We start from the raw sequence: 27,843 nt of genomic DNA, 5'->3' as shown, positions 1-27,843 counted from the left end.
GAGGGTTACTCTGTTGCTTCTTCGGCTAATGTTAAACGTCGACTATATAGAGACAGATTTATTTATTTTTTTGTGGTAGGGAGACAGATTACTGGGGATGTTTTTGTGTGTGGTCCGTTTGATGATATCTTTGGCTTATGAATTGCACTTCTTGTAGAAACCTCAATCGGGGTCGGGTCTTAAAGCATTATTATATCGCTTCTTAACATTTTTAGTTGTAAAAGAAAGATGACTAGAGCCCTCAATTTTTTAATGCCAACTTTTAGGTGGATTAATTAATTGTTTCTTGAATCCTGATACTTCAACATCAGCTAGTCAGAGAGTTTTTCTAGGCTAAAAAAAGAAAAATTGAACAAAATAGTCGTCTGGCATTTCTGCTAGCTTGAACATCTATCAGCTTTGGACATCTGTTGACAGATGACATATTTTCTAATTAACGTGAAGATATATTTTACATATTTTACTATTGAAAAAATTGTCCCTCCTTAACTCAAAGAAAGGAAAAAAACAATAACAAAAAACACATCAACTTCATATCTCCTTGCCGACAGGTAGCATTGAATTTGGCAGCCCATCCGCCCCCGACCACGGATGTTACATGAAAGCAAAGGAGGATAAGGAAATTCAGCAGACTGTACAGTCATAATCGAGAGAGCCAACAAGATCTACAGGCATAGTAAGCGAAAACTACCTAGACAAAAACAAAAATAATGAAATCAAGCGGAACCCACAAAAAATTTCTCTACAATAAATTGGAATTCAAAAATTACTCGGCCATTAGAAATGACGTGAATATCAAGGCAAAAAAACACCCATTACAGATTCCCAAAAATCTTTATTTACTTATCGTTGTCGAAGTGACTCTTTTTTCTCCTACATGAGGAGTTGAGAGGTGCAACTGGCAAGTCGTAGTGAAGCATTCATGTGGATGTCTTATCTGATCTGATGTGTGAATATGTCCACATGCATGGCTTCTCATATGAATCGAAACCTTAGAGTGATCTCTATGGTTTTGGAGTAGTCATGTGGGAACTGCTCACTGGACGACAACCATTTGATAGGTGAGATTCACTTTAGAGACTTGAAAAGCTCTCTTATATGCACCCGAAGTTACACCCTTAATGTTTTGTCGTCAGCTCAAAGAATGCTTGGAGGAGAAAAAGGGTCTCTTGTCTCACAGTTAGAATGTTGAAATTTCTGTTGACAGCTCGAGGGGAAGATCTGAACAATCCTTAGTTCGATGGGCTACGCCCAAGCTCCACGACATCGATGCTTTGGATTAACTGGTTGATCCAGCCCTCAAGGGGCTTTACCCAGTGAAATCCCTCTCCAGAGTTGCAGATGTCATTGCTCTTTGCGTGCAGGTAATTTGTCTCTACTCGTGAAAGGAATCTGAAATTTCCTCTTAAAGGTTTAGGAGTCCTGTTTTTGTGCACTATCATGTTGATCATTGTGTGAATAAGTTGGTGCAGGCAGAGCCAGAGTTCCGACCACCGATGTCCGAGGTGGTGTGATTAGTTCGACGGGTGAACTTGAGCAAGAGAACCTTCGGGAATGAGCAGAGGGCATCCCAAAGTCCCGATGCTGCGGATGCCTACGATAACACATCCTAGAAAGGCAAGTTGGATCCATTCGACGCTGATTATGACTGTTTATGCTCCGAGTGTTCATGTTCAAACCCTTCTCGTCCAGAGGGATCTCTTTCACCTTGTTCATTTTTTTTCCGCGTTAATTACTACTAAGGACATATTATCCAAGCAGCCCAAGTAATGAATGGTAACTTTCAACTTCACAAGAAACCTGCAGGTTCAGAAATTACTCTAACAATAGGAAATGATTTACATGAAGTAACGAAAAAGGAAAATGAGTCTATCGCAATGACAGTCATAGATGTGAATATGAAAAGGTGGAAGTGCATTCAACCCGGATTTGGCCAACAGAAAATGTATATAGCCCGGTAGGGCATCCCTTAACATCCACTAATAGTCCCAGAAGTACCAAAAGGCCTGTTCATCCACCCAGCAACAACGCAACTTTTGGTTGCAGCACCACGGTCCTTCTCCATTTGACCTCATCTCTTCAGACAAGACTGAAGGAGCAATCAGTTATAAACCATATATTTGGGTGTCGCACTGAACTTCTGGTACCCTTTAATGACTTTATTCACTGCATCTAGGAAATCTTTCTCTGTCACAGTCTTCCTCCGAGCTCGAATAGCATACATTCCTGCTTCGGTGCAGACACTCCTTATGTCAGCTCCTGCAATTAGATAACTGTCTCAGAGAACCAAACACGGCAAATATCGAACAAGTTGACATTCGCTCTTACTGTCAACAAATTGCAGGCAAACAGTAGCAATGACCTATTTGGCTATAACCATTAGAGAAGCACAGGAAAAACCTCAACAAAATAGTTTTTGCATAGTGAAGACAAAAGACAGCAGCGTATCTACAAATCATTAAGGAAAGAATTTTACCAGTGGAATTTGGACAGAGCCTCGCTAAAAGTTCAAAGCGGATATCCCTCTCGCAGTTCATTGTTCTTGTATGAATCTTGAATATCTGTGTCCTGCTCTCCAAGTCAGGAAGACCAAATTCAACCTTGCGATCCAGTCGTCCTGGACGTAAAAGTGCTGGATCCAAAGTATCGGGCCTGAATGACAAGAAGACAAAAACATTAGCAGAATATCCCTCTTAGAAAGACAGTCAGTGTCTAAAAGCCACTAGCAATTTTTGAAAACCCAGCCGCAGACATTCATTGCTTACTCCTCCATAGGGCAAGAAGTAGGACAATCACACATTTCAATCACCAAGAGCCAAGACCATACCGGTTAGTAGCCATAAGGACTTTGATATTTCCACGAGCATCAAAACCATCAAGCTGGTTCACAATCTCAAGCATTGTACGCTGAACTTCATTGTCTCCACCCACTCCATCATCAAAACGAGCACCCCCAATTGCATCAACTTCGTCAAAGAACACAATACAGGCCTTTTTGGACCTAGCCATCTGAAACATGTATTTTATAGTTAGTTACAAATAAAGTACAAAGCACAGACAATAGTCACTAGTGCAAGACAAACTTTGAAGGAAACATAGTGTGTTGATCAACCTGAAACAATTCCCGAACCATCCGAGCTCCTTCACCGACATATTTTTGAACAAGTTCACTCCCAATTACTCGAATGAAACAGGCATCGGTTCTGTTAGCTACAGCTCTAGCCAAAAGCGTTTTACCAGTTCCAGGAGGACCATAGCAGAGAACACCCTTTGGAGGATCAATTCCAAGCTTGACAAATTTTTCAGGGTGAAGCATAGGCAACTCAACAACCTAAAGAATGAAAAAATTCAATCAGAGTAAGCATTGTGGTTAGTACTCATGCACCTTTAGGCTCCCTCCCTCCCTCTCTCTCACATGGGCGTGCGCCACTGAAAAGGAATAGATGAATAACTCACCTCGCGCATCTTCTCAATCTGCTCTTTACATCCACCAACATCATTGTATGTGACATCAGGCTTTTCTTCCACTGTCATCATTGTCACACTTGGATCGATCTTGGGAGGCAAGGGGATCTGAATTTGATATTTGTTCCGATCTACCCTGCAATACATAATTAAGAATGAAATTATAATAAAGGGAAAATATACAGCAAAGCCAAAAAATATGACAACTCAATCACAAAACAGGTTAGTGCACACAGTTTCACCATGTTGTGATGGATCAAGTAACCGCGCCACCGAATGTGACCAGACTAACATACAAACTCCTGACAGTTCTAATTCTCAAATAAATTAACCCTAACTAAATGACTGGCGAGCCAAGAAATGTGATATCAAAGAATCGTTGAAATAAAGATCACAAGAAGCTCAGGACCATGTTCTGGTTGAGAAGAAGACTTAACATACCCGACGCGCATGCCTTCTTCGATATCAGTTGGGGAAACTTTGTCACCAAGTCCAACAACGAACTGCAGCGCAGAAAGAGATCCCATTACCACCCAAAACTTGATGATGCACAACTACTTTTAGGTATAAGAAAGCTATTCTAACGCTTTTAAAATGATAAATTGAGGGAAGTTGAGAACCCTGCTCATCACTACGCCTGGAAGACAAAAATTCCCGACAGCGTACAAAAAACAGAGGTAATTAAAACAAAAATTACCTTCGCAATTTGTTTCACATTTATGACATACTTGGCATCTTCTGTGTTTGGGCTTATTATCTTTGTGCATCTTGCAACCTAATTGACATAGCTGGTCATCAGTTCGGGTAGAGGACATTATAGGAAAGCCCAAAAAATTTGGCAATTGTACAAATAATACCTGAAGTGGCTGCTCCTCCTGCATCATTTGTTTATCAGAAACCAGATCCCACTGACTAGGAGCAGCCAAGCCTGTGTCAGACTCTTTGATACCTACAATATAAGAAACCAAGGAACTGCCAATTAAAGGAACCTATAGTAACACAGTGACAGGAAGATATGCCAACAAGATCATAAGTTATCACTGAAATTGAAAAGGAGACTCTAAATCACTGCCAATACAATGATCTAACTCGAATAACCAACTTATACAAAAATAAGCAATTTGACAATCAAAGATCTCACTGAAAAGATGACTATTACCATCTGTAGACCATCTAAAAAATTCAAAAGGAAAATCCATCAGAACAGCTCAAGCATAAGACTTCTTTAGATAGCTATTTCACATGCACAAGCATCCCTAACATTCCATTTCCAATTAAACGGGTCCCTATGTTGCACCGATGAGACAATATGCTAGACCATCAACTCACAAAGCCTCAGCATGCTTTTGGAGAATTGACATGATAATCAGTCGACACCACCTATAGGAAATTAATGGGACCACCCTTGACATTTCTTTTCTTCTTTGGAGCGGGTGATATGAAATTTCAAGAAGTGCAGAAACATTAGATTTCATCATCACAGAAGGCAATCAATACAATAACAAAGCAAAATTAAGTTATCTTTATTGGCTTTCTTATTGTCTGCTACTCTCTCAACATGAGAAATACAGATTGAAGCAAACAAAGCTAATGCACCTGGTGAACGAAATTGTCTCGATATACCACACAACCTATCCAAATGTCCCCACTTAATTTGCTTTTGAACCTCAGAAACTCGACAAAACTGATTAAGACAATTATCTCAGGACATATAGACAGAGTTGGCAGAGTGACTGGTCAGACATGATTACAATTGCCACATTCAACGAGAGGAAGCCCGAAGGGCATGGCAATTAGAAGAAGTTTTCTGGTCTTGCCAAAGGATCACGTCATCGCATCTATCCACCCAACCAGTCCCATACGGCAAATTATTGTCTCAGTATAGGAGTTAGTGACCTATGTAAATCTATCACACTGGGACAGTAGTGTGCTTGGCTTTATAGGCTCTCTACCTAAGCCTCCCTGTTATCAATTCTTAGCAAAAAAGATGATAGAGCAGCTACTAATGTCTGGTTTCAACTTCTAAACAGCCAAACCATTGTTTCCAACCCATCACAAAGTTAGATCCACATTACCAAAAGAAACCTCAGCTTCTCGATTAAATTCTAGGAAGCATAAGTCCACTGGCGAGATTGATTCACTCCAATTTCATTCAGTCTTTAGCAGTTGGATAGGACTTGTATGCAAGGGGATCAAGCCACCGAACAATTAGATCGAAAAATTGCAAAATCTCGCATCCCTCCGAGCTCTCCTCAAATCACACAAATTAAAAAAAGAAAAAAAAACCCTCTTTTCAGAAGAACGTACCGCAGAGATCGTTAATCTTCTTGGCCATGTCCTTAATTTCCTTTTCCGCCTTCTTGATGCTCGTGGAATAAGGCCCCAAACCCTGTCGAAATCAATCACGACGCAATTACAGAGATGGCATAGCGATATAACTCGCACAACAAAAAACAAAACGCAGAAACCGAAACCGATAAACCATACGATAGCATTCTGCAGCAACTAAAAGACACTAATCGAGAGTCCAATTTTCAGCCAATTCGAGCCAAACCAGGGTTCAAAGCCGAAGGAATTGAACAAGTTAAATCTAACGGATCGGCCGGGAGCATCAAATTTCTACTTCACGAGCGCTATTTCAAGCGAAGCACAACCGGAAAACAGCTCGAGGCGGCGATGCAGAAGCAAAAAGAAGCTGGATCGGCAGTTTGCAGAGAGACAGAGAGAGAGAGAGAGGGAGTAGTACGTAGGTCTTGAGGAGAGCAATGTCGTCCTCGTCGAGAGGGCGAGGGTTCTTCTCGTCCTTGATGTCGTCTTCGTGCTCGATCGCCATTTTCTCCACCAACCTTCTCCTCCTTCTTCCTCCTCCTTCCTCCTGACGACTGGTGCGATTCTCGCTGCGAGCTGGGGAAGCTGCCTGTGTATATCGTCTTCCTCCTCGGGACTCTTACGATTTCTTGAGCAAGAAGACGGAGGAGTGTCTATCACGTGACGAGCGCGTGCAAGACGACGACCGTACCTGATCACGGCCGGTAGGCGGGCTCGGCCCGGCCCAAAAGTTTATGTAATAATCGGGCAGGCCTCTACCCCGTCCACAAAATTTAATCACAAATGTATCAATTTGAAGTTTTTTTTTTATAATAACCCTATTTTAATATGAAGAAGTTCTACGAGTAAACGACACACTGTCATTATTTATATAATTAAAGACAAGACCAAAAAGAAAAAGTTCAATAAAGCAGTACATTCAAGTGAAGTTTATCAAATCCCATATTAAACATATGCTTTGATAATTATTCGCATCTATCATCTACAAGATGAGCTCTGAATTAAAAAAAAAAAGAAAAACAAGGCACATCTCAAATATCTTTTTCTTAGTGGCACCACTTTTTAGACAAAAAAAAAATTTCCAAAGTAATATTGACGATAGGTTTAAGGAATCATGATCTCTACATGTTATTCTTAAGTAGAAGTGATTTACAGCATTATGGCGATGAAATTTCCTTCGATTAATCTTAAATTATGTTAAACAAAGTTACTTTTTAATTATAAGAATCAACCAGACTTTATAAAAAAAGGAACTACACAATCACTCTTTTTTTTTCTCAATTTTTTGAGCCCTACACTTTTTTTCTCAATTTTTTTCTTGACTACACTCTTTCCCGCCCAACCCCAGACATCAACTATGGATTCAATCTCCAAACTATTGATCAGCAAAATCTCGAAATTGCCCATGGCTCCCTACACAAACATCACACCGTGTTCTTTCTCCCCTTCCAAAACCACTCCAAGCTCTCTTATAGCTCTCGTCGACCACTTCAAAAATTGTGGTAAGAATCTTCCCCTTTTATTTGAGTTAATAACACGAATAAGGGTGAGCATGGTTCTAGGGTAGAACCGGAAACCTGAAAACCTAATCGGTGGGAACCTGTATGTTCCATGTTCCAAGATATGCATGATAGGTTCCAAGTTTCAAAAATTAAAAAACCTGTTTTGACAGATAGGTTCCAGTTCAAGGTGGAATCAGGAACCTAGAACTTGGAACCTAGAATCTAGAAAAGTTTTTTATGTTTTTTCTTGGTCTATGTTTTCGCGTGATCCTGCGGTGTTCTATGGCGTTAGATGATGAGTGTATAATCTAAAACCAATAGTATGAGCTTTATTCTTATGACTAGTTAATGGTTTATATTCTTCGTGTCTCTAAATATAAGTTGTAGTTAGTGGATCGTAACAATAAGTGGTGATCATTAAAGATGATGATTCACTGCAATTGTTCAATTAATAAAACAGGTGGAACTTAGGTAGACCCCGGAACCTGTGACAGGTAGGTTCCAGGTTTCAAGATATGAAAGGTGGGTTCTAGGTTCCAAAAAATGAGGAACCTATTCCTATGGGTAGGTTCCGGGTGAAATCTGTACGGAACCTGAAACCGCTCACCCCTAACCACGAAAGACCTCAAACTAGTACATCCGTAACAAATTTACCAAAAAATAATTTTTTGACCACCAAAAACTCTAAACCAGTACACCTGTGACAATTTTACCCTCCGCTAGTTTCCGTTAAATTTTATTGTTAAATTGCTGAGATTGATAACACGCGGCAGTTTATAGGTGTACCAGTTTGGGATTTTACCCTCCATTTATCATAGGTATACTAGTTTGTGGCTTTTTGTGGTATTAATCAAATTAAACTAAGATTAAATTTGTCACAAATGTACCAGTTTGGGATTTTTTTAGGTCAAAAAATTAGTTTTGGGTAAATTTATCACCGTTGTTTAGCTTGGAGTAAATTTATCATAGGCGTACCAGTTTGGAGTTTTTCGTGATATTAACCTTTTTTATTTCATGTTGTTTTGAGGATAACAGTGAAAATGAATTCTCGTGCAGAGATGGGAAATATGCTCAATATCATTTGATTGAACAATTGACCTAGCTCCTTGTTGTTTGAAGAAACCGCCACGGCCCCATTTGATTCAGCTTTCCCAATGGGCTTTCGGTCTCTAAAGTCTCTTGGGAAAATGCTGAGGCGTTTGGCAAGACTTCCCAATGGGAAAGCTAGTATTAGGAACGCTAAAACTAATTTTTTTCTTCCCAAACTACCATCACTAATTCTTTAATATTCTGATTTTACCCATTGTTGTTACTGTTCATCTTCTTTATGTGAAGGCGACCGACTAGAGCCAACAAGGCCAGATCATAACGACGAAGGGCTGGTAGTAAGCCGACGAGGGGCTGATGAGGACCCAAGCAGCAAAAAACCCTATTTTTTTTTCCTGTGGCACCGAAGTAGACAAGTAACTAAATACAAGTTACCTCTCCGCCCCCTCTCTCCCTATTGGGCGATTTAAAACCGTGTTTGAAGATTTCAACCAAGGGAGGCGTCCAAAAAGAAGACGAACTAACGACTAAGGGATGTTTTTTTTGAAGTGTGGGAAACATATTTCAGTATCCTGCGAATACTAAGACTGCATTTCTAGATATGGGGAATGCGCCTCATCATATTGGGAAGGCAATTACTTCTATGGGTGTGGTCCTCGGGGTGGCATTGGAGGGTCTAGTGGTGGCATTGCAAGGTCTGGTGGTGGCATTAAAGGGTCTATCCTGATCGAATTCCAAGTATTAGATAGCATCATAATCGCTGAAGGAAGTAATAGGAACTTGTTCTTCAGTGGCATCTATGATGGTTATTAAATGGTACCGTTTCACCTATGATGGGATATGTGTTCGAGAGACACCTTTTGAAGATGTATCATTGGTTGTCCGTTGAGGGAAGTTAATATACCTTCCTTATGAGAGAGAAAATAGACAAAAAAGACAATGTACAGAAAAGAACGTATGTTTCTTCTCAATTAGAAAACACACAAAAGGGTTCCATTGTTACTTTGAGAAGACGGTCGGCATTAACGTTGTGGAACAATAATATTTTTCTCGTGATCATATTCGGACTGGTGCGAAGTTGTAAATTCGTCCAACATTCGCTGGTGATTCAATTCACACGCTTGGGTAATTCTTTTGTCGTGCATTGAAAATGTTAGTCGGTTTATTCCACGATCCTTTTCATCTAGACAGTGGTACTTTCGTTTTCATCGAACCATAACTTCTTATGAGTTTGTGATGATCAAAGAAGATCACTGTGTATATATCAAATGGTCCGAGGATAAATTTGTGATTTTATCACTCTATGTGGATGATATTCTATTAGCTGGGAATGATAAGGATTTGGTTATCACCATAAAAGAATGGTTGTCCTCTAATTTTGAAATGAAGGACATGAGAGAAGCTGCTTATATATTGGGAGTTAAAATTGAAAGAGATCGAACAAGGAACTCCTTGCTCTGTCACAATAATCTTATATAATGAAGATTCTTGTATGTTTCAATATGCAGCATTGTAATCTCATTGATACCATTATCATGCAAGGCGAAGGCCTAAGCTTTAAGATGTGTCCTAAGACTCCAGAAGAAAAGAAAGAAATGGAAATTGTTCCCTACTCTAGTGCGATCGGACGTTTGATATATACTATGATGTGTACTCGACCCGACATATACTATGACATGGGGTTAGTGAGTCGATATCAATCAAATCCTGGTCAAGCACACTGAAAAGTAGTTAAGAGGATCTAGAGATACTTGAGAGGCATAATGGACTATCGACTTTGTTTTCAAGGGAAAGATTAACGCTTATAGGCTTACTGAAATGCTGACTAGGGAGAAGACTTAGATGAGCGTAAATCAACATCTGGATATGCGTTCTTGCTTAATGAATGTGCAATTTCTTGGAGTAGCAAGAAACATACATAAACAACTCTATCTACAATGGAGGCAGAATTCATTGTAAGCTCTGCTGCAGTGCAAGAAGCAATATAATGTCTCTTGGAAAATTTAGTCATTGTCACTAACATTCCAAGACAAGTGACAGTTTATTGTGATAGTCAAACAGCCATTACCTATGTGAAAGACCCTAAGTATCATGGTAGGACGAAGCACATTGACATAAAGAATAATTTTACAGAGATATAATAACGCAAATGGAAGTGGTCCTACAATATATTTCTACCAACATGATGGTTGCTGATCCATTCACGAAGGCTGTTTCTAGAGACGTGTTCTTGACCCACAGAATATCTCAAGGGTTACGTAGAATGTGATATGTAATATTGATGATGATCATTGGATTATGTGTGTGTATGTATTGTACTTATTTTTCTTTTAATGAATTGATATTTTATCAATTAGTACAATATGTTATTAGACTAGCACAAATACACATATATTGTTGAAAGGTATGTCACCAAGCAATGATTGGCTTATTCACACGAGCAATCACCTTAAACGCCATAATAAGCGGGTTGAGATGAGACGATATGTACTATAAATGCTGGAAGAGCAAATTTAGTGCATAATACAATTTTATGTCGCCTTGATTATGATCAAGATGACGCCTCTAATTATATGTGATAAGACCGAACATGATAGTCCCACAATCATGTGTACCTGATGGAAGCCGGATGCGAGTGTAGAAAGTGAGCTGATATAGTACTCAAGCTAAACATATATACGTGAGAAGCATGTGACTATGTTTAGGCTAAGATCCATATAGTGGATATATATATGACATACACTCTTATAGAAAGAGAAATCCACTATAACATGTAATTCATACTACATGTGTTTATATTCAACCAATAAGGGAGATGAGTGAAGTTATCCTTATTTACTCATCATGTGAGTTCTTAAGGTAATTTTTGAATTGATTACCTCGTTTTGTGTCCGGTGTTACTTCTAATTATGTTCTCAAAGTAACAAAGTAATGTTGCTATTTTAGTATGTTACCGGCAGTCATGAATAAATATGGCTTTATGGAACGTGTCTAAGAAAGCAGTTATTCTGAAATGGAGAGAGACATGAGTGCGAAGGAAGACTATTGTTGTTTTATATCTATCACATGTATTTACTGTTCGACCAATTATTTCGCCTTATGTGGCTTCAGAAATAATTGTAAATACATGGTATTATGACAATAGTCAAGTATAGCCTTTAAAGGATAGGTATACTTAGACTAATGTAACAAAATATGTTTGGGGCACCGTGAGACATCGGTTACTTATATTTACTTTTTAGGTTGTAGCCATTATGTTATCCTTAACAGGCGCACAATTTGAACTCCCAAATGCATGTGCACTCACTGGTCGCGCGGCTTTTTTGCTAATGAATCGTTTCTCAAGTGGATGAATGTTGAACACCTTATATTCTTGATAAAGTATTATTAAGCCTATCATGTTCGAGTGGGAGATGTTAAATGGCACCGTTTCGCCCATAATGAAATGTGTGTTTGAGAGACACCATTTGAGGAGGTGTCATGGGTTGTCTGTTGAGGGAAGTTAATATAACTTCCTTATGAGGGAGAAAATAGATAAAAAAAGATAATGTACAGAAAAGAACGTATGTTTCCTCTCAATTAGAAAACACACAAAAGGGTTTCATTGTTACTTTGAGAAAACGATCGGTATTAACGTGGAACAAAAATATTTTCCTCATGATTTGATTTGGACCGGTGTGAAGTTGTAGATTCGTCCAATATTCGCTGGTAATTCAATTGACATTCCTAGGTAATTCTTTTGTCATGCAATGAAAAGGTTAGTTGGTTTCTTCCGCAATTTTTTTCCCAACAATGGTCAAGATGTGGTGGTGAAAAGATTGGCGAGAAGTCATGCTAATATTGACCAAAATATTCCGAGTTCGATAAAAGTTCAGGGAGACCAAAATATAGTTAAATTTCATGGAGCGATGCTCAAGCACAACTACATATATCTTGCTGTAGAACGTTGCCATTACAACCTCTATGCTTCCCTCATGATCCAACATTAAGTGATGAATGTAAAGAAAAGTTTTAAAGTCTCGGGAAGGATTTCCTGTCCTTGTCCAATTTGTGGACTAATTTTTATGTTTTGTTAAAATAGTTTGAATAGAGAGACAACTACAGTATCTTGCTTATTGTGATACTCCAACAGTCAACTATCATAGATTTGTATTTGTAGTGAGCTTGCTTATACCATCATGCACTCTTTTTTGCTAGCTCATGTATAGTAGTAGTTCTCCTGTAAAAAATTCCACGGGATGCACGATACTGCAAATTAATAGGCCACTATCTTTATGCTGATTATAACCTAATGCAATCAACATGTGAGCAAGAATTTTGAACCTTCTAGCTTCTTTTCTAGAGTCATAGGTTAAGTTCAATGTCACCATCAAAGCCAAACTCGTAGTTGTCTTCCCATGGAAATCATTTAGATAATGACAAAAACATTGGTTTTCCCATTTTGGTAAAATCAGTATACCTTCTCTATTTTTTTAGTGTCTACTATGTGCAAAGATGTGCTGCCATGACTCAAGCAATTGCATATGAAGGATTTTACAAACGCAAACTTGAAATCACAAAATGTGATGATTAATCGTAAAGAGTTACAAGCTAAGCTATCGGACGTGAACATTAAGAAACACTTTCGTGGTGATAAATCTTCAAATCCTAGCACCGGTAAGTGCTCATGAAAACTTTATTTGCACCTTTGATCTTCTTTTCCTCAAAGTGCATATAAATATCTTTAGATTTCTGGCTAAAAACTTTTAATTGATATTTTTACTTGTTAGACCAATCACTTTCTTTAAAGAGTACGTTAAGTTGCAAATCAGGTTACTTTGTATTGCTTTTCATGTTATGGTAAAGTTCGTGAAAATTAACAATTTTTGCTACTCTCTCTCCATTGGCTGGTGAATCTATCATATCCATTTGTATATCGTCCCACTTTTTTGTTGATATCTACTGTTTGTCTCGTTGGTTGTGGAACCTCAGGATGGTAACCGTATGAATAGATTGGTCGTGTTCGGCCTCACGCAAAGAAGGTGGACTTATTCAGCTTAGGCTATTTATTATTTTATTACATCATCTGAGGGCATCATCCATTTGGTGGACTTCTAGAAAGAAATGTCAACATAAAAAAAGATAAAGTGTTGAATGCCTTATATTCTTGGTAAAGTATTGTCAAGCTCATCATGTTCGAGTGAGAGATATTAAATGGCACGGTTTCGCCCATGATGAAATGTGTGTTTGAGAGACACCTTTTGAAGAGGTGTCATTGATTGTTTGTTGAAATATTAACATCCTTATGAGGAAGAAAATAAATAAAAAAGACAACGTACAGAAAAGAACGCATGTTTGCTCTCAATTAGAAAACACACAAAAGGATTTCATTGTTATTTTGAGAAGACAATATGTATTAACTCTGCAGAACAAGAATATTTTCCTCGTGATTGTATTCGGACTGGTGTGAAGTTGTAGATTCACTCAACATTCGCTGGTGATTTAATTCAAATTCTCGGGTAATTCTTTTGTTGTGCATCGAAAAGGTTAGTCGGTTTCTTCTGCGATCTTTTTCCCAACAATGGTCAAGATGTGGTGGTGAAAAGATTGGCGAGAAGTTATGCTGATGTTGACCAAAATATTCCAAGTTCGATAAAAGCTCTCGGAGAATAAAATATAGTTAAATTTCATGGAGCGATTCTCAGGCACGACTACATATATCTTGCTGTAGAGCGTTGCCATTACAACCTCCATATTTTAATTCAAGCTTATTCGGATTCAAGTACATTCCCTCGTGATCCACTATTAAGTGATGAATACAAAGAAAAGTTAAAAAGTCTCGGGAAGGATTTCCTGTTCTTGTCCAATTTGTGGATTAATGATGGTTATCTCACGAGTCATTTGAAGAATTTGATGAGGTAATTTTTATGTTTTGTCAAAATAGTTTAAATAGAGACAACTACAGTATCTTACTTATTGCGATACTCCAATAGTCAACTATCATAGATTTGTATTTGTAGTGACTTGTACCTTCATGAACTCTTTTTTGTTGGCTCATGTTTAATAGTTCTCCTGTAAAAAATTTCAAGGGATGCACGATTCTGTAAATTAATAGGCCAATACTTTGATGCCGGTTATAGCCTATTGCAATCAACATGTGGACAAGAGTTTTGAACCTTCTAGCTTCTTTTCTAGAGTCATAGGCTAAGTTCAATGTCACTCAAACTCTTAGTTGTCTTCCCATGGAAATCATTTGGGTAGTGACAAAAACATTGGTTTTCCTATTTTGGTAAAATCAGTATACCTTCTCTCTTTTTTTAATGTCTACTATGTGCAGGGATGCGATGTCAGGACTCAATCAATTGAATATGAGGGGTTTTACACACGCAGACTTGAAATCATAAAATGTGATGATTAATCGTAAAAAGTTACAAGCTAAGCTGTCGGAAGTGGGCATTAAAAAATACTTTCGTGGTGATAGATCTTCAAATGCTGGCACCAGTAAGTGCTCATGAAAGGTTTATCTACGCCTTTGATCTTTCTTTTTACTTGCTAGACTAATCACTTTTTTTAAAGAGTACGTTAAGTTCTTTGTATTGTTTTTCATGTTGTGGTAAAGTTCATGGAAATTAACAATTTTTGCTACTCTCCCTCCATTGGCGGGTGAATCTATCATATCCATTTGTATATCGTCCTACTTTTTGGTTGATCTCTGATGTCTATCTCGTTGGTTGTGGAACCTTAGGATGGCAATCGTATGAACCAATTGGTTGTGTTGGGCCCAACGCAAAGAAGGTGGACTTATTCAGGTTAGGCTATTTATTATTTTATTACATCATCTGAGGGCATCATCCATTTGGTGGACTTCTAGAAAGAGATGTCAACATAAGAAAGGATAGAGTGTTGAATGCCTTATATTCTTGATAAAGTATTGTTAAGCTCATCATGTTCTTGTGGGAGATATTAAATGGCACCGTTTCGCCCATGATGGAATGTGTGTTTGAGTGACACCTTTTGAAGAGGTGTCATTGGTTGTTTGTTGAAATATTAACATCCTTATGAGGGAGAAAATAGATAAAAAAGACAATGTACAGAAAAGAACGCATGTTTCCTCTCAATTAGAAAACACACAAAAGGATTCTATTGTTATTTTGAGAAGACAATCAGCATTAATGCTGTAGAATAAAAATATTTTGCTGGTGATTCAATTCACATTCTTGGGTAATTCTTTTGTCGTGCATCGAAAAGGTTAGTCGGTTTCTTCTGCGATCTTTTTTCCAACAATGGTCAAGATGTGGTGGTGAAAAAATTGGCGAGAAGTCATGCTGATATTGACCAAAATATTCCGAGTTCGATAAAAGCTCTCAGAGATCAAAATATAGTTAAATTTCATGGAGCGATGCTCAAGCACGATAACATATATCTTGCGATAGAGCATTGTCATTACAACCTCTATGATTTAATTCAAGCTTATTCAGATTCAAGTGCTTTCCCTCATGATCTACCATTAAGCGGTGAATACAAAGAAAAGTTGAAAAGTCTCAAGAAGGATTTCATGTCCTTGCCCAATTTATGGATTGATGATGATTATCCCGCGAGTCATTTGAAGAATTTGATGACGTAATTTTTATGTTTTGTCAAAATGGTTTGAATAGAGAGACAACTGCAGTATCTTGCTTATTGTGGCACTCCAATAGTCAACTATCATAGATCTGTATTTGTAGTGAGCTTGCTTGTACATTCATGAACTCTTTTTTGCTGGCTCATGTTTAATAGTTCTCCTCTAAAAAATTCCAAGGGATGCAATCAACAAACAACTTCCTTGAAAGTGAGCAAGAATGATCTAAGATGGGTGATCACACTATCTGTCTTGCTCTTTCTACAATCAAGAATGAAGATACAATTTGTATCTTTTATCTTGCAAGATTTCCATTGTGGGGAAAAGAGGAAGAACATATATTATATGCATCATAGGAACCAAAACGAAGTGAGCAATTTCTCATAGCAAAAGATGTTCGGATAGCTATGGAAGCCTCATAATTGTCTAGCGTGAAAGAGGAAAACATAGATTATATCTATCAATTGAATTTTCCTTAGTGGTCATATCTTTATCCTGAAAGTATTCCATTGCAAGAAAAGGAGTAAAATGTTGAAACAGAAATTACTTTAATCGATTTAAAGATGTTTGAATCGACGCACTACTTACTTTTCAAAAGTTTGAGACATGAGCTTTCCATTGATAGTAAAATCGAGCCAATTGGACATCGGATGAAAAAGTTATATCCAATCAAAGTTTGATCAAATTTAGAAAAAGTTAACATGCTCATAAAAGCTATGTTGTGGTAAAGTTCGTGAAAGTTAACAATTTTTGCTACTCTCTCCATTGGATGGTGAATCTATCATATCCATTTGTACATTGTCCCACTTTTTTGTTGATATCTGATGTTTGTCTCGTTGGTTGTGGAACCTTAGGATGGCAACTGTATAAACAGATTGGTAATGTTGGGCCCCATGCAAAGAAGGTGGACTTTTTCACTTAGACTATTTATTATTTTATTGCATCATCCGAGGACATCATCCATTTGGTGAACTTCTAGAAAGAGATGTCAACATAAGAAAGGATAGAGTATTGAACACCTTATATTCTTGATAAAGTATTGTCAAGCCCATCATGTTCGAGTGGAAGATGTTAAATGGCACAGTTTCGCCAATGATGGAATGTGTGTTTGAGAGACACACCTTGAAATATTAACTTCCTTATGAGGGAGAAAATAGACAAAAAAAAATAATGTACAGAAAAGAATGCATGTTTCATCTCAATTAGAAAACACACAAAAGGGTTCCATTATTACTTTGAGAAGACGATAGACATTAACGTTGTGAAACAAGAATATTTTCCTTATGATTATATTCGAACTGGTGTGAAGTTATAGATTCGTCCAACATTCGCTGGTGATTCAATTTGCATTCTTGGGTAATTCTTTTGTCGTGCATCGAAAATGTTAGTTGGTTTCTTCCGCGATCTATTTCCCAACAATGGTCAAGATGTGGTGGTGAAAAGATTGGCGAGAAGTCATGTTAATATTGACCAAAATATTCCGAGTTCGATAAAAGCTCTCGGAGATCAAAATATAGTTAAATTTCATGGAGCGATGCTCAAGCACGATAACATATATCTTGCCATAGAGCATTGTCATTACAACCTCCATGATTTAATTCAAGCTTATTCAGATTCAAGTGCTTTCCCTCATGATTTACCATTAAGGGGTGAATACAAAGAAAAGTTGAAAAATCTCAGGAAGGATTTCATGTCCTTGCCCAATTTATGGATTGATGATTATCCCACGAGTCATTTGAAGAATTTGATGACGTAATTTTTATGTTTTGTCAAAATGGTTTGAATAGAGAGACAACTGCAATATCTTGCTTATTGCGGCACTCCAATAGTCAACTATCATAGATTTGTATTTGTAGTAAGCTTGCTTGTACATTCATGAACTCTTTTTTGCTGGCTCATGTTTAATAGTTCTCCTCTAAAAAATTTCAAGCGATGCAATCAACAAACAACTTCCTCGAAAGTGAGCAAGAATGATCTAAGATGGGTGACCACACTATCTGTCTCGCTCTTTCTACAATCAAGAATGAAGATACAATTTGTATCTTTTATCTTGCAAGATTTCCATTGTGGGGAAAAGAGGAAGAACATAGATTTTATGCATCATAGGAACCAAAACGAAGTGAGCAATTTCCCGTAGCAAAAAATGTTCGGATAGCTATGGAAGCCTCATAATTGTCTAGCGTGAAAAGAGGAAAACATAGATTATATCCATTAACCGAATTTTCCTTAGTGGTCATATCTTTATCCTGAAAGTATTCCATTGCAAGGAAATGAGTAAAATGTTGAAACAGAAATTACTTTAATCGATTTAAAGATGTTTGAATCGACGCACTACTTACTTTTCAAAAGTTTGGGACATGAGCTTTCCGTTGGTAGTAAAATCGAGCCAATTGGACATCGGATGAAAAAGTTATACCCAATCAAAGTTCGGTCAAATTTAGAAAAAGTTAACATGCTCATAAAAGCTTTATCTACACCTTTGATCTTCTTTTTTTACTTGCTAGACCAATCGCTTTTTTTAAAGAGTACATTAAGTTGCAAATCAGGTTGCTTTGTATTGCTTTTTCATGTTGTGGTAAAGTTTGTGAAAATTAACAATTTTTGCTACTCTCTCTCCATTGGATGGTGAATCTATCATATCCATTTGTTCATCGTCCCACTTTTTTGTTGATATATGATGTTTGTCTCGTTGGTTGTGGAACCTTAGGATGGCAACCGTATGAACAGATTGGTAATCTTGGGCCCATGCAAAGAAGGTGGACTTATTCACTTAGACTATTTATTATTTTATTGCATCATCCGAGAACATCATCCATTTGGTGGACTTCTAGAAAGAGATGTCAACATAAGAAAGGAAAGGATAGAGTGTTGAACGGCTTATATCCTTGATAAAGTATTATCAAGCCCATGATGTTCGAGTGGGAGATCTAGAAAGAGATGTCAACATAAGAAAGGATAGAGTGTTGAATGCCTTATATTATTGACAAAGTATTGTCAAGCCCATCATGTTCGAGTGGAAGATGTTAAATGGCACCATTTCGCCAATGATGGAATCCGTGTTTGAGAGACATACCTTGAAATATTAACTTCCTTATGAGGGAGAAAATAGACTAAAAAAAATAATGTACAGAAAAGAATGCATGTTTCATCTCAATTAAAAAACACACAAAAGGGTTCCATTATTGCTTCGAGAAAACGATAGGCATTAACGCTGTGGAACAAGAATATTTTCCTCGTGATTATATTCGGACCGGTGTGAAATTATAGATTCCTCCAACATTCGCTAGTGATTCAATTCACATTCTTGGATAATTCTTTTGTCGTGCATCGAAAAGGTTAGTCGGTTTCTTCCGCGATCTTTTTCCCAACAATGGTCAAGATGTGGTAGTGAAAAAATTGGCGAGAAATCATGTTGATATTGACCAAAATATTTCGAGTTCGATAAAAGCTCTCAGAGATCAAAATATAGTTAAATTTCATGGAGCGATGCTCAAGCACGACTAGCTATAGAGCATTGCCATTACAACCTATATGATTTAATTCAAGCTTATTCATATTCAAGTGTCTTCCCTCATGATCCATCATTAAGTGATGAATACAAAGAAAAGTTGAAAAGTCTCAAGAAGGATTTCCTGTCCTTGCCCAATTTGTAGACTAATGATGATTATCCCATGAGTCATTTAAAGACTTTGATAAAGTAATTTTTATGTTTTGTCAAAATGGTTTGAATGGAGAGACAATTGCAGTATCTTGCTTATTGCAACACTCCAATAGTCAACTATCATAGATTTGTATTTGAAGTGAACTTGCTTGTACCTTCATGAACTCTTTTTTGCTGGCTCATATTTAATAGTTCTCCTGTAAAAAATTCTAAGGTATGCACGATACTGCAAATTAATAGGCCACTACCTTGACGCTGGTTATAGCTTAATGCAATCAACATGTGGGCAAGAGTTTTGAACCTTGCAGCTTCTTTTCTAGAGTCATAGGTTAAGTTCAATGTCACCATCAAAGCCAAACTCTTAGTTGTATTCCCATGAAAATCATTTAGGTAGTGACAAAAACATTGATTTTCCCATTTTGGTAGAATCAGTATACCTTCTCTATTTTTTTAATGTCTACTATGTGCAAGGATGTGGTGTAAGGACTCAATCAATTGCATATGAGGGGTTTTACACACGCAGACTTGAAACCACAAAATATAATGATTAATCGTAAAGAGTTACAAGCTAAGTTGTTAGACGTTGGCATTAAAAAACACCTTCATGTGATAGATCTTCAAATCCTAACACCGGTAAGTGCTCATGACAGCTTTATCTACACCTTTGAACTTCTTTTCCTCAAAGTGCATATAAATATCTTCAGATTTCTAGCTAAAAACTTCCGACTGATATTTTTACTTTCTAAACCAATCACTTTCTTTAAAGAGTACGTTAAGTTGCAAATCAAGTTGTTTTGTATTGCTTTTCATGTTGTGGTAAGGTTCGTGGAAATTAACAATTTTTGCTACTCTCCTTCCATTGGCCGGTGAATCTATCATATCCATTTGTATTTAGTTCCACTTTTTTGTTGATCTCTGATTTGTCTCGTTGGTTGTGGAATCTTAGGATGGCAACCGTATGAATAGATTGGTCGTGTTGGGCCTCACACAAAGCAGGTGGACTTATTCAGATTAGGCTATTTATTATTTTATTGCATCACCCGAGAACATCATCCATTTGGTGGACTTTTAGAAAAAAGATGTCAACATAAGAAATGATAGAGTGTTAAACGCCTTATATTCTTGATAAAGTATTGTCAAACCCATCATGTTCGAGTGGGAGATGTTAAATGGCACCGTTTCGACGATGAAATGTGTGTTTGAGAGACACCCTTTGAAGAGGTGTCATTGGAGAAAATAGACAAACAAGACAATGTATAAAAAAGAACGCATGTTTTCTCTCAATTAGAAAACACGCAAAAGGGCTCCATTAATACTCATCTCTTCTTTAAAATTGTAAACTTATGTCTTGAAAGTGATAGAGATTAGATTTATTATAAGTTATGAAAGGCATGGCATGGAATGATATTATAAAAAGGGAAAAGAGAAGTTTGAGCATATTTGTTGTATAAAATTCAGATCGGCCATTTACTACCCTTTTGATTATTTGAAAAGGTTAATACCACGAAAAACCCTAAACTGGTACACTTGTGACACATTTACCCCAAACTATTTTTTGACCATAAAAATCCCAAGCACAGTACAATTGACAATTTTACCCGAACATATCACAAAAACCTCAAGCGGTACACATGTGACAATTTTACCCCAACTAATTTTTAATATTAAATTTTTTTATTTTTTTGAATTTTTTTCTTTTTCTTTTTTTTTTCTTCACTTCAACCTCGGCCGGTCGCCGGTCCGGACCGGCCAGGCGTGCCGGCGAGGGCGCCCCAGCTGGCCGCGAGGCCGCCGCCTTGCTCGACTCGCACGGGCGACCTCGCCGGATCTAGCGAGCGGCCTCTCCGGCGTTGGGCGGGCGCGTCCTCGCCGGCGCCAATGAGGGCCGCCCTCGCCGAGGCTCGAGCGAGGCCGTCCTCGCCAGCCTAGGCCGAGGTGCCGCTCGCCGGCCGGCGAGGCGGCCTGCCGACGCAGGGCGGGTCGCCGCTCGTGAGTCGGCGAGGGTCGCCCTCAGGCGGGCGAGGCGGCCTCGCGCCGGCGCGAGCGAGCGGCCCTGCGCCCGATACCAGCGAGGGTCGCCCTCGCCGGATCTAGCGAGGACGGCCCTCGCCGACCGGCCAGCAGCGGCCTCGCCGGATCTGCAAGGATGCCTCGCCCGACGCCGCCGAGGGCGGCCTCGCCGGCCGCCTCGGCCGATCGCGGGACCGGCGGCCGACGAGAGGTTGAAGATAAAGAAAAAAAGGAAAAAATAAATAAATAAATAAAAATTCGAAAAATAAAAAATAATATTAAAATTTTAATTCGGGTAAAATTGTCACATATGTACCAGTTTGAGGTTTTGTGATCAGTTCAGTGTAAAATTGTCACGGATGTACCGGTTTGGGGTTTTTATGGTCAAAAATAGTTCGAGGTAAAATTATCACGGTGTACCGGTTTGGGGTTTTTTATGATCAAAAAAAATAGTTTGGGGTAAATGTGTCACAAGTGTACCAGTTTAGGATTTTTCGTGGTATTAACCCTATTTGAAATGATATAGCAGAATATTTCTTAGAAATAGTTGGGAATTGATTATTTGTGAAATGCTTTGAAAAATGTTTTATGGAAGGAATTGCAAAAGGTTATATATTCTGATTGTGAACCCGGTTATACAATGTATTTTGTTGTGAAAGGTTTTATGTTTTGATTTATAAAATCAATTTACGATATGGATTTTGAATTTGTTTTGTGGATTTCGGGATAATGTTAATGCATTGATCCAAATGAAGTAGCTTTAAGCGGTGTGGCTAAGAAATGTAAACAACTTCATCAGTTTGAAAATGAGTAGGCAGGGATTAAACACCTCCAATTCCCTTCTTCATTAATAAATATAGACGTGCAGATCAAAGGGCTTCTCGCTTCAATAGTATGATGGAGAAAATAAGAATCCGAATAATCTGCAACTCATTGAGCATTCATTCAGGAGTTCGAAATCGCCGATAGGTTTTTTCATGGTTGCAAGTTTATCATCAAGACCTTCCAAAAAAATGTAAGATAAGATTGTCTTTTTATCTTTTCTTAGAGAACGGCTTCCCCCAACCCGGCTCATTATTAATGTGAACGAATTGAGGGGGTTGTAGGTGTGCATACTATTTTGGGATATTTTTCTAGTCTAAGTCACCAGCTGATATAAGTAGAGACATAGTTATGGGAGAACTTGGTTGCCTTTGCCAAGAGACGTTAAGCGTGACCACGATTGGATATTAAGCACTAAATTGATCAATGAAATGGACCATTGATGTTTGATTTGATATTGTTAATGAAATGTGTATTTCTGACACGTATAAAGCTCTATTGAAATGAAATAACTCATATTTAATTTGGTACGTATATTATATTCTAGTTTAAATTATTGAGTTTCTGATATTTTCTATAAATTTGCACAATCGATGCTCGATCTGTTTAAAAAAGAAATGGACTATTCACTACTCACTAGGCTGTAGTTGTTTATACCATTGATGGTAAACATTTGTCAAGTTCTTCAGCTATCGACAAAAAGAACGAGAACGATATCGACGAGGATTTTTAATAGTCGAATTTTGGGCATGAGTTTAGATAGTTGAGTATACATCTGATATGATATTTTGTTAATATTTAGTTTTTAGTTCGGAAAGTAAATATTCATATTACTTTTTCTTCATACATATAGAAGGATATACAGTTATCTTAATAATATGATAATGATGGTTATATAATCTGAATAGGAGGATGGCCATGTTATTTCCGCTATTACAGTCTGTGACAATTCTAATTCAAAAAAAAAAAACCTTCCAAGAACAAGAGTGAAGGCATAAATCTAGAAAGAGCAACGCAAAACCATGAAAGTGAGGACAACGAAGGCAAACCCAGTAATATTAGGAGCGACAATGAGGGGATCGTAATTTGGCACAGTCAATAAACAGTGGTGGATAGTGAGGTTTAAAGAAAGGGTTAACTGGAAACCGGACCGAAACACAAGATGCTAGCACTTGCTTGAACCTTGCAACTTTGAAATCTCGGCTACTGAGCCCCAATCATAACACGGAAAAGCTGTGCAAAAGGTAACACAAAGAAGCAGCCCCCGAGACGCGAACTTTAGCAATGAGCTACATGGGGAGAGGGATACAGTGCTAATCTAGCAGCCTAGCAGAACAACATTTGAACACTGAGAATGCTTTTTCTTTTTCCCCTTTTTCTCCATTCAGGGAGACCAGGTTCAAAAGTGAAAAAGGAATGGGTTTACATTGAGTCTCTGTACTTCAAAACATCGTTCGTGTTCAACTTATAAGTTTCGCAGATGCTTGTAATCACGGATTTGGTCAGGGCATCCTGCTCTTTGCCACAGCTCGTTAATTCTTCCAGTTGCTCCGATGGCAGCAACACCTATGACAACATGGAAAGAAACAAACGGCTTGTGATGATTCTGCATGTGTTATTGCTGTAACAAGTCTTCCACACGCTGCAAGTGACACCATCTTGAAGGAAAGAAAAAAAGCATCTTTTACATCGAGCTAAAACTTGTTCAGAGTGAAAATGATGGAAAAAGAAAAGGCACTCCCTTAGATAGGAAGAAGACACGAGTACCAACAATCAAACATAATGCCACCCATCAGGTGCTTATCTGAGGAATCATGTACGGTCAACGAGTATTTGAACTTACCCATAGAGATCCTACTGGATTGGGGGCTCCATCCTTGGACTCACAGCCCTCCTGGTCTTTACCACTGGCACTTGTGGAAGGCGAAGTCCAAGCAACCGAGGAATTTGACACTAGCTCTAGGAGTTTCTCACTGCCCTGTTGTTAATCAACAGATGAAGTGGAAGAATACATCAGTATAACAAGGAAACGGATGGATATTGACATCTACATACTATGACTAATAATTTACCATGGCTATATCGATCCCAAGAATGAAAGCGTGGTTGTCTAACAACCGCTAAGCAAATCATAAGCAAGATATGAGAGCGATCGACTTATTCCACCACAGAAAAATTACAACCATGCTTTATAAACAAAAATTAGTTGCATTGGCGACAATTAAATTCCAAAGGTAGCTTGATCCAGGATAGCATAAGGCAAGTGACAACCGATTGGGCAATTACTGCATAAGAAGCTGAAGAAGATTAAAGAATGGAAGAACAAAGGAATCATGACAGAATGTGATATACATTGTGAAAAACAAGGACTATCAATCCTGTAATGCTTCTAGATAAGATCTAAAAACCGTCAAATCCCAAAAGGAGAAAATCACATACTTATTGTTTAATTAATCCTACAGAAGTACACACTTCAGTGAACTAAATATGTAAAAGAATTGCAATAAGTCAATACCTGGAGAGCTCGCCAATGAGAGTAAGTGCGAAACAGAACCCAAAAGAAAGGGATGTTAGGTAGAGGTAAGACCTAAAAGTAGGAAGAAATGTAAGAATTCAGAAAAAATTGCCTTCTTAAGATTAAAGAAATAACAGAGTGAATATACTTGGTCAACACCACAATTTGTTGAGCCCGAATAAATGCCAAAGAAGATGATATGCCACAACTTAATACTTACAGAAAAAGCAGTTGTTATAGGCAACAAAGAAGCAGAGCCATAGAAGTACTTTCTGTGGATAATGGATCCCCTGTTCATGGAAAAGAAGAACTCAGATGATTTTCCCCAAACATGAGCAAGTAGAATATATGCAATATAATATATTGATGCATTCAGGTTCCTGAGAAAGAAAAGGATAAATTCCAGTAATGAAAGTTCTTGCCATCTTATCTCGGCAAGAGAGGACAAGTAGAGTGAACCATGTCCATTGTACACATGCAAGTTTAGAAGTAGACACAAACTGCAAGGAATCTTAGGACAAAGTAATGCAAATGATGTATCCTGTTGGATGCAACAAACTGATAACACATCCATTGTGATGCAAATATATCACATTCCACAAATGACGTTCTCACACCAAGATAACTTTTTCCTACATCTAATCTACACTAGAAGGTACACCAGTATGCTTTCAGGTGATTACCTTCTTACACCCATCTCTACAAAAGGATCTCTACGGGAAGGTATAACAATATGCCTTCAGATTTTAACAACATCAACATACCAACAAACACTGCTCCAACTAAATGCACACATCATGAGCTAATTGGAACATGAAATGCCTTCAAGAAAAACAGAAAAGTGTATTGATGACAACATGGGCTATCAAGTTTCACCAATCCTTCTGTCTGAAACATTGATTGACCTTGTTTTAAAATGAATGACAAACATCGCCATTGGCGAATGATACAGTCCATCAAGCTTAAAAGCCTCCAAGTAAAACTTAACATATATCTGGTGCTACTAACCAGAAGAAATGAATGGTGACTCAAATCTAGACTTTTGAGGGCAATTATAAAAGGAGCTTTTCATAGAAAATAAACATCCAAGCACACAAGAATGTATGAGCTTTAGCTAGAAACAGATATAAAATGTGCACAAATATGGTACCGTCAACCCAGGCCAAAAATCTGAAGTTATCAGCAAATAATTGATCAAATAGGCTTATAATGAAAATATTCCAATATCATAGTGCAAATGGGAAAAGTAGGAAGGATGAAACTATTACCGCTTGGCGATATGTCGCAACCTTCTGCGCACAAGACGCGTGTTTAAGCTGCAGCAAGACAAGGGCTATAAGTATTAAGTCCACTGATACAACACCTTTTCAATTGTTTCTTTCCAAAACTTATAAACAGCATCAGATGGAATTATTCAGTTACACGCCACAAACACATCGATCGACATTCCTCACTTAGATCACCATTTCCAACATGAAAATGAATGGTAAGGGATGTTGACCGATTTCAAGGGGAAGAGAAAGAAACGCCAACCTTGAAGGGTAGATCACCTCGACAGAAGAAACCTCCTTCGAAATGGATTTGAGGAACATTTCCGAGGGCTTTACCCGGGCCAACAGCTTCAATCCTAACCTACATTAGCATCCAGACGAATTCACCCAACAAAGTAGCGACTTCCAAAAATTTCACAATCTCGGAGTGACAAAAGAATGATAAACTCCGCTTCCATGGACTACTTACCCGTGCATTTTACTCTTGAAAGACCCCTCGGGCGCGTTCTCCAAACCCATCCAAGCTCTATTCATCTGCACAAACCAAGGGAAAAAAGCCAAGAGTGAATCGCAAAACGCGCCCCCTCACAATCAATCACCACCCCAGAAACTGCAACCGCACCCAAACGAGCAAAACGGGATTCAAATGTCAACGGCGACAGGACAACCACCTTGTCGGAGACGAAATCGACGCACAGCTCGAGCTTGGAGGCGTTCCCGCCGGCGGACATCTTGCCGTAGAGCTCCCTGAGGGTGGACGGCGTCGGCGAGGAGGCGGAGTCGAGACAAGAGCGATCGAGCGACCGGCCGAAGCACCAGCTCCTGCCTCTGACCGGGAACACGACCAACCTCGCCCTCATGGTTCGGGATTCCTCCAATCTCCCGCGACACCCAGTAGCACGACGAATGCGAGGACCCGAAGAGGATCTGTATGGTCAAACCGAAGCGGAACCCATTGGAGACTGGATGAAGGTGGGGGCGAGGGAGGATCAAAATGGGTGTTCTTGTTCGAGGAGCTGGGTCGTAGGTAGCGAGCGAGCGAGTGCGGCGCGAGATTTGAAGCTGCGCTTGCTTACGCTTTATATGCCCCGAAAAGGTGAAGGCTGCGCACGTCTCGTCTTATGTATAATGAGAGAGAGAGAGATTTTAAGGTAATGCAAGGTAACTTCGTGGTCGCTCCGTACAAAGGTTGTCTCCTTAAAAAAATATGAAGGCTGCTCTTGTCTCGTCTTATGTATGTATGTATGGCTAGAGATATACTTTTTTTGGGTAATGCATAGGGTAACTTCCAGGTGCCTACCTAAAAAGTTCGTGAAAGCCTTTTTCATTAAGTTCGAAATATTATTATTCCAATTCCAAACATTATTAAAGAAAAATTAATGTAAGCATGCGTATCAAAATTCATATGTGACGAAAGTTTCGAAAACTTAATACCAAAGAAAAGTCAAATGCTGCCCGTTCTAAAACTTAAATTAAAAAAAAAAGAGAAAAAGATAAAACAAAAAGATTTATCTAGCATGCTTTGCGAGTTTTAAGACTCCGTTTATTTCACGCAAAATTGAATGGTTTGAAAATTATTTTTCGAAAAACGATCGCTTGAAATAATTAGTTAATAAAAAACATTT

The 27,843-nt window shown here is 38.3% G+C and overlaps 2 protein-coding genes across 2 annotated transcripts; both read right to left on the bottom strand.

Moving 5' to 3' along the window:
- Nucleotides 1-1,893: 1,893 nt before the first annotated feature.
- On the bottom strand, nt 1,894-6,384 carry LOC115683604 (26S proteasome regulatory subunit 7). Its single transcript, XM_030608150.2, has 10 exons — nt 6,212-6,384; nt 5,773-5,854; nt 4,323-4,414; nt 4,163-4,240; nt 3,907-3,968; nt 3,457-3,601; nt 3,113-3,331; nt 2,828-3,009; nt 2,477-2,652; nt 1,894-2,259 (listed from the first exon to the last, which is right to left on the bottom strand). Exons 1-10 carry the CDS (start codon nt 6,296-6,298, stop codon nt 2,102-2,104), a joined length of 1,281 nt encoding a protein of 426 aa, XP_030464010.1. The 5' UTR covers nt 6,299-6,384; the 3' UTR covers nt 1,894-2,101.
- Nucleotides 6,385-23,738: 17,354 nt separating this feature from the next.
- LOC115683746 (uncharacterized) lies at nt 23,739-27,522 on the bottom strand. The gene is made up of 8 exons (XM_030608350.2): nt 26,890-27,522; nt 26,688-26,752; nt 26,481-26,579; nt 26,216-26,263; nt 25,168-25,237; nt 24,948-25,019; nt 24,276-24,410; nt 23,739-23,998 (listed from the first exon to the last, which is right to left on the bottom strand). Exons 1-8 carry the CDS (start codon nt 27,076-27,078, stop codon nt 23,855-23,857), a joined length of 822 nt encoding a protein of 273 aa, XP_030464210.1. The 5' UTR covers nt 27,079-27,522; the 3' UTR covers nt 23,739-23,854.
- Between the last annotated feature and the right edge of the window lie 321 nt (nt 27,523-27,843).

This window comes from Syzygium oleosum, unplaced genomic scaffold (assembly GCF_021117445.2).
Source record: "Syzygium oleosum isolate NSW1041296 unplaced genomic scaffold, Sole_v2.1 Sole_v2.20, whole genome shotgun sequence".
Classification (NCBI taxonomy): domain Eukaryota; kingdom Viridiplantae; phylum Streptophyta; class Magnoliopsida; order Myrtales; family Myrtaceae; genus Syzygium; species Syzygium oleosum.
The sequence above is the reverse complement of the archived record's forward strand: the minus strand, read 5'-3'. Positions and strand labels throughout refer to the sequence as shown.